The 15,100-nt window shown below is 40.9% G+C and overlaps 1 protein-coding gene across 1 annotated transcript in view; it reads right to left on the reverse strand.

The window, feature by feature from the left end:
• Positions 1 to 1,350: 1,350 nt before the first annotated feature.
• The window catches only part of FMN2 (formin 2), a 265,037-nt gene continuing 251,287 nt past the window's right edge, over positions 1,351 to 15,100 (reverse strand). The window contains exons 19-20 of the mRNA XM_074989102.1: positions 3,410 to 3,491; positions 1,351 to 1,935 (exon numbers count right to left, since the gene is read on the reverse strand). Of these exons, the coding sequence (XP_074845203.1) occupies positions 1,909 to 1,935; positions 3,410 to 3,491 (109 nt within the window). The 3' untranslated portion in view covers positions 1,351 to 1,908. The remainder of the gene's footprint in view (positions 1,936 to 3,409; positions 3,492 to 15,100) is intronic.

Raw genomic sequence — 15,100 nt, forward strand, 5'->3', positions numbered from 1 at the left:
AAAACATGCTATTGTATTCTTGCACTTAAATAAAATAAATGCAGAAGTTAAGAGCAAAAGACCATAATTTACATAAATACAAACATGGGTTTGAATCAGTGCCATTAAAATTAACTTTATTTTTAAGTTCCTTTCCATCAGTTACTCATTACAGCAAATAATCTCTTTTCCCTTTTGCAAGAAGTAACATTACTCCCAACAACACATGATTTTAGAACACAATTTTTGGTAATCATATTCTCACCAGAAATTATTGTTAGCACAAAATTTCATATAATTTTATCAAGCTACAGGAGACTTATTTTTCACACATGTGAAGAGCATCTTTTCTAGTGCTTAGTACAAGTTAAGAACAATGGATTCCTGAGGTCATATTTTACATTGCCCTTATGACACCTGGTACAGTATACTTGCCTCTGAGAGCCAGGAATGTTTTATAATATATTAAACTAGGCAGGGAATAATCCAAATTTGCAGATTAAACCTCAAACGACTCACAAATTCATGTAACCCTGTGACTTCAATGCTAAGAAATTGTGAGCATGTGCACCCAATTCATTCCACACATTGCTGTTTCCAAGCAAACAGTGCTTTGCAAGAGAATGACTAAAAGGCTGATTTACACTGGGCTCAGTTGTTACATCTGGGTCAGAGGGTGTTTATTGGCTCAACAAATCAAAATTGATTAATCCTTAGGTTAATTTCCAGATTGGAAATAGAAATTAATCACATGTACTAAAAAGGAAAGTATAGTCACAGATTTTCATTGCCTCCTAGCCAATTGTATGGACTACTTAGAGTTACACATTTTTATCTCTCATGTTAAATACGAAATTGACAGGAATTCGTCAACATCCTGTGTGTTTTGTCACTAGACTCAACTACTATATTTCTCTATTGCAAGTCCCTAGAGATATCTTTTAAAATCTCCATTAAAAGGAGTCAAATTAATTCAAAAGATAACTTTGAAAGGAAGTCTGACTAGAAACATCATTGTCCTGAGAATACTATTTGACAGAAATAATCAGCAGTATCACTGTAGTAGCTCTTAAGTTTTTCTTTATACCAATCAGCCACTTTACATGGTACCAAACTAGAGTGCCCAAGTTCCTCTTTTAGCCTCTGAAGTACTCCTGTGATTCTCTGCATTTACGGCTTTTCACCTAAAATGTTTTTGGTTCAGATTTTCCAACCCCAACTCTCATTCTTCACTGTCCAGCCAAAGATGAAGAAAAAGTATGCTGCCTTATCGATCTTAAAGATAGTTACAGTAAACACCTTGTTCCACAAATATTTAGTTATGGAGGGCAACCGAACAAGTTGAGAAAGCATTGATTATATTGCATAAACAGCACTTACCGATTCAAAATACAAACTACAGATGTCAACATGAAACGGATACAAACAATTCACTAGAAGTAACATTTCTTTCCCTAATCTATATGCAGTGCCATGGAGTATTTGCATTAGACAGATGTTGCCAGTAGAAATGGAAATATTTTACTATACTGAGTAGCATTCTTGTGAAGCTCAACTTGAATAGAATTGTCAAGAAGTTCAGAACTGATGCAGATGCTGCCTCTTATGCGTGCTGGTTAAGTCTACTGTTTTTGTACTATAAACTTTACAAAGACACCAGTTTTTGGGTAGACAATGAGGCACAGGATATAGATAATGTGTCTCAAGTCCATAACTAGGTGATTGCTGGGCACTCCATTACAATGATTACATTCATTCATGAATGTACCGTACACATCTGTCAGTGAGGAAATGATAGGGGACAAAAAGCAAATCTGAAAGGATAAGCAGAAAACAAATTATCTGAATGATGTAGTGTCCTTTCCTGCCCCCAACAGACATGTTGAGTTTTACTGTTCAAGTGGCAATGGCTTTTGCATTTCTTCACTCTCATATCTTCATACTTATCTTTGCTTTCTGAAAATAAACACCACAAGAACGTAAGTTGCCATATATAGATATCTGCATTATACAAATATGTAAAGCACGGGGATATGTAGGCTAATCTTCAATTTTATCTGATAGTTCATTTATAAAACCCTGCACAAATTCAGTTTTAAACAGATTTAAAGTACAAGACAACCAACCACGTCAGTGAAATCTCTTTTATAACTCTAGCGTAACTCTACCGTAAGCATTTTAGGGCCACATTGTAGGCACAGTATCCAGCACAATGGGGCCAAATGGGGCTTTTAGGCACAACAGCAACACAAATGTTATTTAAATATGTAGTTATTCTTAGAGAAGAGTGTAAATCCACATGATTTCGTTCTTACGAAGTGAAGAAAAACAAGCAAACAAGTTTTAAAACCTACATCTTGATGTGATTAGAAACAAATTTGATAAACTAACATCTAGTTTACCATTCTTAGCCAAGCTATTACTTCATTTACATTTCCTGTGTCACTAACCAGGGCCAGTTACAATGAGAAACAACAGCAATAATTATTTTCTTCGTGTGCTGGATTATGCCAGAGAGATTATGGTAAATGACAACATGTTTCATTTCAAGGACATGTCACATGTCACAATGATTCACAAAATAGCACTGAATGCAAAACAAACTGAATCATATTTTTAGGGAAGAAAACATAACCAAGGAAATGGTCATTCATTTTTAAATATTGCCAGAAAAGGAGCATCGGCATATACCTTGTAAATTATGGACCACTGGGACCACAATTTTTAAATGGGGAGAAAAAAAAAACAAGTCATCATAAAAGAGGTCCAGATCCTGAAAATGCTTATGCATCGACTTAACTTTAACAATTCAAGTCGATCCACTAACATTAATAACAATGATTACTTAAAATGAAAGGTGTGTGTAAATGTCTTCAGGATCAAGGCCATAGTTTGTAGGGAGTGGGATATAGCTCAGGAGATTAGTAAAAGCAGGTTCTCCTCTTTTTTCTCTACCTCTGTTTCTAATCCAACTCAGATCTGTAGTGACTTGCAGTCACTGGCATCAGAAAGGTCTTCAGCGGCTCAGCTCCCAGGAGACTGGCAACCACATCACAAAATCCTCCAACATACTTAGCAACAGTCAGAAGCCTAAGCAGCGGGGCTGGGCATAGGGTAGGCTTGGGGAATGAGCTGTCGCCTCACCCACAAAGGCCTCTCTCTTCCAGGTTTGGGGGACGAAAAGCACATTATTGGGACAGTGTGGGGAAATTTTCACTGCCACTATCAGTGCTGCATCTGTTCTGTAGATAAATATAGGACTTCACTCTCTGTGGTGGTCAACGTGGTACCTTCCACAAAAACACTGAATTCAGACATATTTAAAAATAAATAATAACTAAATATGTCTGGATAATATATATATGAAATATAAAAATAAAGAAAAATAACAGAGGCATAATAATAAATAATAAATGCAATCCATCCTTACTATTCCAGAATCGTGTTTTGGCTTTATATTATAAAGTGATTTTCCCTTTTTCTGTCTGCACACTTCCTCCGCTTCTTTAACCCTAAAGAGAGAATTTTTTCATTAACATTTCAGTGGATTAAAGCCATTCGCAAAACATGAATCAAAGATTAAGCCTCACAGACAACAAATGTGTAGCTTTCACCTCATACACTAATCTGCAGTGGTCTGCAAAATACCATTTATGAAAGTATTTCCTATTGCAATAACAACAAGAACACCATATAATTTACCAGGAAAAGATCCAATCACTTCTAATTAACATATTTAAAACATCACATTCTATACCAAATATATCATTGTTAAAAATACACTTTATGAGTTGTTTATGTATACATGCTGGAAACTGTATTTCACTTTTTTTACACTTGTGAAATGATTTCACTGTCTGCATACTGCATACTGTCAACTAGGGCTTTTTCAATGGCAGAATGCACCAGAACAGAGTTCCAGCAGCTTTTTTCCATTAGAACACCAGAAAAATTTTCACCACTAGTTCTGCAGCAGCACGGGGATTGGGGCAAGACCACAGCATTAAAAATGAACACCCTAACCCCTGTGAGGAATCATCAGACTTGAGTTCTGACACCCTTTTTTTTCCTGGAAAAAAAGCACTGCTGTCAACAAAAGTTTTGCCACTCTTGACCATGGCCATTCCTCAATTTGCGCATCATTTACCCAATGATTGAATTCATTTTGGCAGAAATGAATGAAATGATTCAGCACAAATTTCCAGTTTTTGCTTCTATATTCCTAAGCGAAAAAAAACTTGCTTTTAAATTATTTTTTTCAGCTTCAGAGCAGTTTACAATCTGTGAGCCTGATCTTTTTACTTATTATTAGATTTCCAGACTTTAGACGTCCCCTCCTTTCGCACACAAATGTTTGCACATTTTGATTTACAATATGTACAAACCCACCACCACTTCAGACCTCCTCGACACCTTTGCCACATTTTAAAAGTACAAAATGTAGCTCCTTACCGCTTGACTAAATATGTTAAATCCAACCTACAGAAAATCAAACTCAAACAAGGCTTTCTCTCACTCCTAATCCAGCCCATATTATGCTCCTTCCTCTCCAAAAGCCTGGCTAAAGAGACAGCCTTTGTAGAAGACTCTGAACAGCAACACATTTGGGCTATTTTGGACCAAAGAGAGGAACAGATGCCAAAGCTGAAGGATTTTCACAATGGGATTACTAAAGACCCTCAGGAGAGAAGGACTGTCAGTCAGGACCTAATTAAATGATGCTCAGCAAACACAGCATTTATGATAGAATATATTGCCCTGGATTTACCAGCAGGGTTTTGTCAGTGGAGTACTAGCCCCTAGGACCTGCTCCTGTCTGTAGGCTGCCAGAGCCCAGCATCAGTGAGCTCCAGGATACCATATAAAATGGGTATACTTCTTTAAGATTTCCATTGACTGGTGGATCAATCTTAGGTGACCATTAAATGTTCAAAGCATTGTTGCTATGTCTGGCATTCCATCCTTGAACCCATATGTTTGAAAGACCTCTATTGAATTACTTTGTAAACGGTAGTTTTTTTTAATGGGGTGGTACTCTAGAGGGATGGTGACATATAATCAGAGGGAATCAGGTAAAGCCCATGCAGACTTTCCATATAGTTGCCAGCAGTGTCAATTTTGGAGACAGCTTACTTTGCCTTTTCATCATCATCCAACAGTGAGAAATAAACAGGAAAAAGATGTTGAAGGAATGAGTAAAGAGACCAATGATCCATCCTTGGGCTGGTCCCTGTGGATATTCTCCAAACCACTTGCATGTCTGCTATTTTGCTGTGACTATAAGGAGCAATGTGAGAAGCAGATTTTTTTTAATTGTTTCTTGTCATTGAAGGCCAGATTGGAAAAGAGACCAGCTCCCATTTAGAAACTTGACCTGTTTTTCAGAGCTGCTCAGTACCCATTGAATGTAAGGCTGTATCTGCTGAGCACATTTGAAACCCTAATATTAAGTCAGTGTCCCTTTTATCCAACTTCAGCCAACATCCCCCTAGGTCCCCCCCCAAACATACAAATGTATAGTATTACATGTCAGCTTTGATTGTGATTCTCTCCCCATAGTGAAATCAAAGCTCTTGCTGCACTCAACATCTTAAACTTAATAAAAGTAGGAAAAATTCTAATTGTACATTAAAAAAACAACATTATACATGCATTATACATTATATACATGCATATGCATATCATTTTGAAACTGCAAGATTTCCTGTATAAATAGAAAGCAAATGAGATGATGCTGTGCAATGTAAAGAATCTTTGCAAAAACGCTTAACAGCCAAGTAATGCAGCTTTTATAAAAGGCATTTTAAATGGATTCAATAAAGGTAGCAGCCAAGATGGTACCTTTACAACAGCAGCTAAGAGAGACATAAAACGCAGTCGAGTTTATCCTTTCTAATTAGCTTCTATGGAAATGTGCTCATATTTGAAGGAAGAAAAGTTTCCAGAGACACCTTGATCTTATGGCTACTTCATAATAATCACCCAGCTTGTCCCTCTAAACACATTGACAACATTAAAAACATTCTATTACTAAGATAAATACATATTCTAACAGCCTATCTATAGTTTCATGCAATTATTGTGGCTAGATAAGTAATATATTCTAATTTAGCAAAAACGGATCAGATCATTGACTGATGTACATCAGCATAGCATGGTCTGCTCTAGTCTGTGCAACTATCTCATCAACAAATTCACTGGTTCTAATAAATAAATAATATATGTCCAAATGCTAAGACTACTAAACAGCCACAAATGCAAACGGCAATTGATATGGAAAACCCCACAACAGTTTTGTTTTTTCTTTTTTTGTTTCCATGATGTCCAAGTTGTGGTTGACCCTGATCAGCCAGTGCTCGGAGGACTGATCCCTCCACTCCCGCCACGCCTCCTCCCTCTGGAGATGGTGCCTGATGAAATCTGTCTTCTTGCAAAAGGCTGCTGCAAGCACCAGTTTTCCCTCCTCCTTCTGGCTCTGATGGGCCCTCCCGCCAGGGCACAGGTCAGGATTCTGCTGGCTCTGGTTCTTCAGGGGGGCTGCCTGGATGGGCATGGGGGCTGGCATGGCCCTCAGATGGTGTGGCTGTATGGAGGAAAGGGGGACAGGTGAGTCCTTCCTCCTACACAGCCTCTGGGCCCAGTCCCCAGCCACCTGCAAGCAGTGAATCCCCTCCAGGCTCTGGGTTTGGGCTGTCCCAGAGTATGCACCCATGGCCCTCACTTGGTGGGCCCTGCCATTCAGGACATGGGAACAGGCCAGTCACAGCAACCTCAGAGACCAGCCTGACTGGCTAGTGGCCCAATGGAGGGAGGGCCAATGAGGGGCAGTGCTGTCCATGGGGGTTGGCGCTGGATGTCACTTTCAGGCATGCCCGTGGGTGGAGAATCACGCCCCATAGTGGGGTATGTGGGGTGTGCCCATCGCCCTTGCACCTGGACCACTCCTGGGTATGGCAGGGGCCCGCCACCTGCTCCCTGGGGCTGTGGGGCTTGTGTGGCTCATCATGATGATGTTAGCAGGCTGACAGCCATGCCTGTGGGCTGCCCATGGGCTCTGGGCAGTATGCCTGGCCATGCGAGTTCTGGGCACGGGCCAGTGGCACACTCCATCTGCTCCCCTCTGGCCTCTGTGCATTTGCCCCATGGGGAACTCACCCGGTGGTGCTGTGAAGAGGTCCAGGGATGCCCATGCTAATAACATGGCAGTGGAGAGGCTGGGGAGAAGGCAATCACCAGGATGCTCTGGTTTGATTTTGGGTTGGACAGCGTCTCCTCTGGTGACTCGGGTGATGATCCCAGCTCCTGTGCCAGCAACCTGGGCAGCAGGGCTTCTTCCTGTGTCAACAGCCTCTGGAATCAGGATGCCACCTGTCTCTAACCAGCATGCTGTCCAGCTGCTTATAGTGGGCGCCGGTGGCCAGCCCCACATTTGACCTCCATCGGACATCTCTGGCAGAGCTCCTCAATCTTCTTACACACCTGCTCCAGTGTGCATGTGGGCTGGCCACGCTCAACGTCAAGTTCGTTCCTCCTCTTGCCACTGGTATGTAGGATGAGGGGCTCCTTGGCCAAGAGGACCAGCAGGTCCTTCATCTCTGGGCCAGACCAGTAGGGGTCCTGCTTTCTTGTCCTCGAGCAGAGCCTGGGAGGCCTCACCTGATTCCTGGGAGGGGCTGGGGTGGTTTCAGGAGGGTTGGGGCATAGTTTAAAGGGGAGTGGCTGATGGAGTGGGGTGCAGAACACATGCTGGCAGCCTGCAGCCATTCCTCCAGATTCCTGGATGGAAGCTATGAGGCTTCTTATACCTTTAAAGATGACCAGGGGCTGGGATCATAGAGCTCAGGGCCATGGGGAGAGTGCCTCTCGGCTCCAGGCTGGCCCCATTTGGAGGATCCCTCTGTTGACAGAATGGGCCCAGGAGAATCTATACAGACACACTGTCAACAAAACAGTGCTGACAGATGCTATACCTGAACAGGGAGAAGCGTAACGCTGTTGGCTGAACGGCTGGGTTTTGCCGACAAACTCTCGACAGAGAGCATTTACCCTTTGTCGACGAAGCCCTGTTCTGTGTAGACACACCCCAAGCAGTCTCCATCCCACCAGACTCTGTATTTTCACCTCTGCCACTTCTATTCTAGCTGGGAGTAGGGCTGATCAGGGCAACAGCTTCAGTGGCATATGGATCTCAGTCTGGTGTGTGTGTGTGTGTGTGTGTGTGTGTGTTTACATGAAGGGGGAGGCATCAACATTCCCTTCCTCCACCACCACCCCCGGATTTACTTGCCCTTACAAACTTGTTATGGTATGCAAATCAGTAAGTTCACTCCTGCTGGTCCACGTTACTATAGATTTTGAAGGGAACTGCAGCATTTACCACTGGTTTATTAAGGAGTGGCTTGTTCAGAGAGCCAGTAGGGCTGTTGAAAAATGTAGCCATCCTGCAACTCACTCAGCTTTGCCCCTCCCCACATCATGACAGAGGGGGTGTCTGGGCCAAATCCAATGAGGGGTGTTTGCCTCCCCTGCGCGCGCACGCAAACACACAGAGCTACCATTAACAATGAGCCATCAGCAGCCTCAACGTGCCCCCCCCTCCCTGAATCCCCACATTGTAACCTGTGTTCTAGGGACAAGGACCCCAACAATTTAAAGCTAATATTGTTCTAATACTATAAAAAGACAAATAGGATGACCAGGTAATTATAGGCCTGTCATCTTGACATTGATCCTGGAGAAGACAATGGAGAGATTGATGAAGGAAAAAAGAGCATCATGTAATTAATACCAACCAACATGGATGTAAGGAAAATTCCTGTTAAACTAACTTATCTCTTTTGATGGGATGACCAGTTTGGTTGATAAATTGTAGTAGTATTGATGTATTATCCTTGGACTTCTATAAGACATTTGATTTGCTGCCGCATGACATCTTTATTAAAAATAATCCTTTGTCACATACTGAATGACTAAATGCTGTAATAATAAAAAGGGGCATGTAGACAAGGTGACTTCAGAAAAAAGAAAAAAAAAATTAAAGAACCCTTCTTCCTATTTTGTTTCATTAAGAGAAGGTTCTTCTGAAAATGGGCATTTTTTTTCTGAAGGAACCCTGTCTACATGGCTGTTTTTGCTTTCAGAGAAGTCTCTTCCGGAAACATGATCGGAAGTGATTATGCAAATGAGGTGTGAGATTTATAAATCAGTGCTTTATTTGCATTTTCGATCTCCCTCATTTGCATTCCTCCTCCGAAAGGGGACTGTGGTGCAGATGTAGCCTAAATGTAAAAACTTGCAAAATCCATAAGCACATGAAAAGCCTACAGTTTAGCTAATTATTATGAGGTGAAAAAAACAAAAGGCTCCCAAATCGTGCTTTGAATAATAGTTGCATAGTTTACTAAGGGTTAATCTGAACAAAAAGGAGCAGTTTCTTCTTTCCTTCATAGTAAAATTGGTTTTCCTCCAGCACTTTCACCCCCCAATCTCCCTATGTATTGTCGGGCAAACATATAGGAAAAAGTCCACCATGATTAAGTTTAAAGATCACTTGCAAGATGAATAAGGGAGATACACTTTGGCACAGATACAGACAAAAGAAACCAGACATCCTTGCAGCCCAAAGGCAGAATCATTTTATCTACCTTATAGACCAAACACCAGCCTGACCACAGCCTTATCAAGACTTACAGAATTTCACTCATCATTCAATCCATTGAGAAGGGGAGCCGCTTCCCTGCCACTAAGCATTAATAATTTTGTCTGAAAAAGTATCTGAGGCAGACAGATTCATTTCCGACTGGCTCCGAGCAGGCTTGGTGGAGATAGCCTTACACTTCACTAGAGTCTACTAGTACATGACAAATTTAAACATACTGACAAGGTTGGAATGTTACATGCCTTGGCTAAGTAGAAATGGTCACAACAAACCTTCCAACAACAAGCTAAGAGTAGACATTACTATCAGGTCTTTGACAAGGTACTTCATAAAATGCAACACCATTGAGTCTGTACAAATGCAATATGTTGTAAGAAAATAAATTAGTGAGGCAAAAGGTTATATAGTTGGAATTAAATTATTTTAATCAATGAACGAAAAAAGAATGCCACATGCTAAACAAAGGCTTTAAACTGTTTTGTGAGGATTATTCTTTGCCTCACAAGTAACATGTTTATAAAACTAAGACACATGAACAATTTCTTTAAAAATCAGCCAGACCATTTGGTGCCAGATATTTCTTCCAATCTCTGGCGTACCACACAAGGAAAGAAGAGAGTTAGAAAAATCTTTCTTATGAAATGGTTTATGATCATAAGGGATAACTGGGATTGTTTTATCCTGTTTTTATATATTTATTTATTAATTTAAATTATTTACTAAATATTCTTTTGGAGCAGAACCTCATATTTCTTACATGACATCATCACAGCTAGAAATCAGAATTGTTAAAATAAAAGTAGCTTATAAAACACAAACATCGGTGTTGAAGTGATGAAACAGACATGATTCAGTAACTGAGTGAGAAGACTTCTTACACAGATAAAAGGCACATTTACAATGTACCTGGTCCCATCAAATTGACTGATGGACCCTAACCTCTGCCTACCAACAAAAGAGGTTACATGTTGGACTATTTCAATATCACAGCCAACTTCTTGCACTGCTCCTTTAAAGGGTGCATAGCAGACAATAGCTGGCCCAAAGGCACCGTGATTAATCATAGTTTGGCTCAGAGGATCAAGGAGAAATGGATTAAAATGTTTTAATCTGACCACTTAAAATAGAAGTTAACCTGCAGCAGAACTCCGGACATTTTTCTCCTTTGTCAGTAACTGATCCCCATTTCTCAAACAACATACATCTTGACAATACAAGGAAAAAGAAGCCTGGTGTGTTTTGTTGATGAAGATTTAGTAGTGATTAGTAACTACTTCAGATCCAAGTTTTATTTATTTTACTTTCAGACTTTAGTTTAGTCCACATCTTTGGATGATGAAAACTGACCACTCCCAGGACCAGAAGAGACCTCCAAAGGTCTTTCAAGTCCAGTCCCTTGCATTCATATCAGGGCTGAGTATTATCTAGACCAAGGGTCTAAAACCAAAATAGTGGGAAGAGCCACTTTTTCAAATTCAGTTACAAAATCAGTACTTCAACAGCACAATGCATGTGAATGAGACAGCCCTGTATAAATAAGGTCAAACCATACTTCTTGTAACCCCTATTTTAAGAACAGCACCCACACAATGATTTCTGCCAGTGAGAAATTTTAAGTTACTTTCATCCTTGGGCTGGAGAGCAAATGAGGAAAAGGAAAAATACTGAGCCTGGGGATAGGCTCTTAAGTTGGAAGGAGCAACCCTCCACAATGAGGAGGAGAAACTGAGCAGCAAGTTCCCTGAAGGTGGTGCTCAATCTCACACCCCTTCTCCCAGCCAGAGACAAAGCAGCGACCCCACTTGGCACCCCAGGAACTGATGATGCTGCTGGTTCGAGGCAGCCTGAGTTCTCGTGCTCCCAGGACCAGTGGCACGCAGAAGCAGGAGCTGTTGTGTGCGAGACCTGATGCCAGCAGCACACCCTTCCTCCACCCTTCCCCATGCACTGCCAGCAGAGTGAGGAGCCTTCCTGAGGTGAGCTCTGCATCTGGGCCTAGCCTCGGGGCGCTTGTTGTCTGAGGCAGAGGCAGGCAGGCAGGCAGGCAGAGACAATTCTCCCTCCATTCTCTCTGGCTTCCCCGCACTTGTTCCGCCTTCCCCTCCCCTCTCAGCCCCCAGATCTGCTGACATGCACTGAGTAGAGGGAGGGAGGGAACTGCCCAGAGCCAGCCAAGGTGGAAGAGGCAAGTGGGTTGGAGGAGGGAAGATGCAGAACCTCCCCTCTAATCCCCGCCTCCAGGGCCAGACTGCTTTCTCCCAGGAACCAAATGGAGTCACTGCAGCTCCAGGCACTGCCGCTGACTCTGACCCCTCTGCAGCTCTCTGCCCTGCCCTCTCTGAAATATAGAACTAAATTCAGTTGGTTTAACACCTGGATCCCTTCCACCACCCCACCAGCCATTAAACCAACTGAATTTGTTCTATTGCCAACCCCTGTTCTCGGCCATCCCTGACAGGTATTTGTTTAACCTGCTCTTAAAAAGTCCAGTGATGGAGATTCCATGACCTCCCTATTGTTTAACTAGCCTGACAGGAAGTTCTCCCTAATCTCAACCCTAAACCACCTTTGCTGCAATTTAAACCCCCTGCTTCTTGTCCTACCCTCAGAGAATATTTTTTCTCCCTCCTTCCTTCAACAACTTTTATGTACTTGAAAACTGTAATAATGTCCCTTCTCAGTCTTCTCTCTTTTCCAGAGTAGTTCCCCAATTTTCCCTCATATGTCATGTCTAGAAAAAAATGTAATCATTTTTCACTCTTCTCTGGTCTTTCTCCAATTTATCCATATCCCTCCTGAAATGTTGCAAATGCAAGTGGACATAATATTCTAACTGAGGCTGCAAACAAGAGCAGAATTTCTTCTCAGGCCTTGTTTACAATATTCCTCCTAATATAGCCCAGAATTAAGTTTGGTTTTGTTATAACAGTCTTACACTGCTGACACATTTTTAGCTTATGATCCATTATGACTCCCTGATCTTTCTCTGTAGTACTAATTTATATGCATCCATGTACTATGGGTAGATGATATAATAGATTGGTGCGAAGCTCGTCTACAGAAACTAAACCACTCTGCACTGGACAGGGAAAGATGGAAGGAAATAGTGAGAGAGGCATCAGACACCAAGGGGTGCTGAGCCAACAGTTATTGATGATGATGACGTACTAGTTTGTATGTGTGCAACTGTTTGTTCCTTTCTAGGTGGAAAACTTTGCACCCATCCTTATTAAATTTCTATTTCATTCAGACCATTTCTACCACTTGCTCTGATCATTCTGAATTTTAATTCTATCCTCAAAATCATTTGCCACCACTCCCAGCTTTTATTGTTTGCAAACCTTACAAGTTTACTCTATGCCATTATCTAAATCACCGATGACCATATTGAACAGAATGGGACTTAAAATGGATCCCAGAGGGACACCATTTGATATGGGCTTCCAACTTGCCCTTGGGCACTGATTAGCTCCTCACTGACAATACTGTTTTAACTAGTTATGCACAACTCTCCTATTTTTTCCAGTGCTTAACCATCAAGACAGGAGGGTTTTTTCCCAAATATCTCACCTAAATTTCCCTTTCTGTAATTCAAACCCATTGCTTCTTGTCTTATCATAAGAGCTTAAGGAGAATATTTTTTCACCCTTCTTTTAACACCCTTTTAGATATTTCAAAGCTCTTAGGACAGTTTGGCAGTATTTGTTCTTTAGAAAATCTACCTTATTGCCTTGTAGGTATCTGCAAATTGATTTCTTAACTATTTGTTCCATTATATTTACGGATACTGAAGTTAAGCTCATTGGTCCATAATTCTTCAGGTGGTCCTTATTTCCTTTTTGATAGATGGGCACTATATTTGCACTCTTACAGTCCTCTGGAACATTTGTCTGCACCCTGACTTCTCAAAGCTAAATCACGAGGAGGTGAGATACTTCCTCAGTCAGCTCCCTGATCATACTAAAGTTGTACTTCATCAGGCCATGGAGTCTTGACAAAAATCTAACTTGTGTAAGTAATTTTAACTTCATCTTTTCTAGTCTAGTCTCTGATCCTACCTTATTTTCACTGGCATTCACTATGTTAGACATCCAATCACTGCTCATCTTTTGGTGAAACAAAAAAGTAATTTAGCAGTTCTGTCATTTCCACATTTTCATTTTATTATTTCTCCTTCCCTTATTGAGTAATGGGCTTATCCTGTCTTTGGTCTTCCTCTAATATTATTCCAGGTGTAATCTTGAACAATAAAAGGCCTGTGGACCCATTTCAATACTACAAGTTCTTGGTGATCTGCAAAACTCAGTACCAGAGCTGATCAGTAATTTTCTGCTGTAATAATTCTCTGGCAAAAAATCAGTTTCTGTAAAATGTAGCTGGAAAATGTCATTTTGGGACAAGCTCAATACAAATAGGACTATTTAGTTCTGTTGAACTGGTCTGATTTTTTTTCCCCCTGATCAGGGTGCATAGCCTTACTAAACTTGTAATTGAGCTCTCATTCTCTCCTATTGGCTGAAACCTGTGCAGGACTAATCCCCCATACTACAGAATGAACTCCACTCCAACAAAGCTTCATGGGACATCAAGGAATGAAAGTAATTTTATCTACATCATAAGAGATGTTCTTTAACCAGGGAGTCTGACTCAGAGAGAAGAACGGAGGCACCAGCTATTCAGATAACCACATCTATAGCCCGAGCCACACGACCCTCTCAGAGTCAATATTCAGGGGTTTTCTTTCATGCTTGCATGAAACAGCACTTTCTGGGGTCAAATTGAGCCCCACAACTCCTCACAAGTGGCAAGGATTAAGAAACGTCGACAGAAGAAACGGTCCCATCAACTTTACTCTGTGTAAACAGACATTGAAGTCAACCACTGATAAGACAATTTTAACTATATAATTGACATAGCTAAAACTGCATACTGGTGGTCGAATTCTGTGTCTACTGCAGACATAAAAGAACACAACAGGAAATGCAGTTTAATGTTGAATTTAAATGCATCTCAAGTTAGTTCATACCAAGATCAAACATTTTAATTGCAGAAAGTTGAAAATGTTTCATTTTGACTGAAAGTGTAGAAATGATTTATCATTTCAACATTTTCTAAATTTTTGAATACCTTGCTCTATGAAATGTTTTAATCTTGCTTTTTTTTTCTTCCTGATGTGTGATGACAAATGTTGAAACATAAGAATTTTAGAATTTCCTATGAAACAGACCTTCCTAATTTCACTCAGTGCCACTTGGGACCAAGATCGTGGTGATCGTGGGATTTTGTCTTACTCTGCTATGCAACAGGCCAATTGTTTAATAACCATAGTTTTCAACCTTTCATAGAGAAACACATCTGCACAAATACATAGAGATACACTTCCAAAGTTTGGAAGGTCAGCAACTTTTAAACTTAAAGGAAATTCCATTCCTAAAATTATGTCTACTTATAGTAACTCATATG

Source organism: Carettochelys insculpta, chromosome 3 (genome assembly GCF_033958435.1).
Source record: "Carettochelys insculpta isolate YL-2023 chromosome 3, ASM3395843v1, whole genome shotgun sequence".
Classification (NCBI taxonomy): Eukaryota; Metazoa; Chordata; order Testudines; family Carettochelyidae; genus Carettochelys; species Carettochelys insculpta.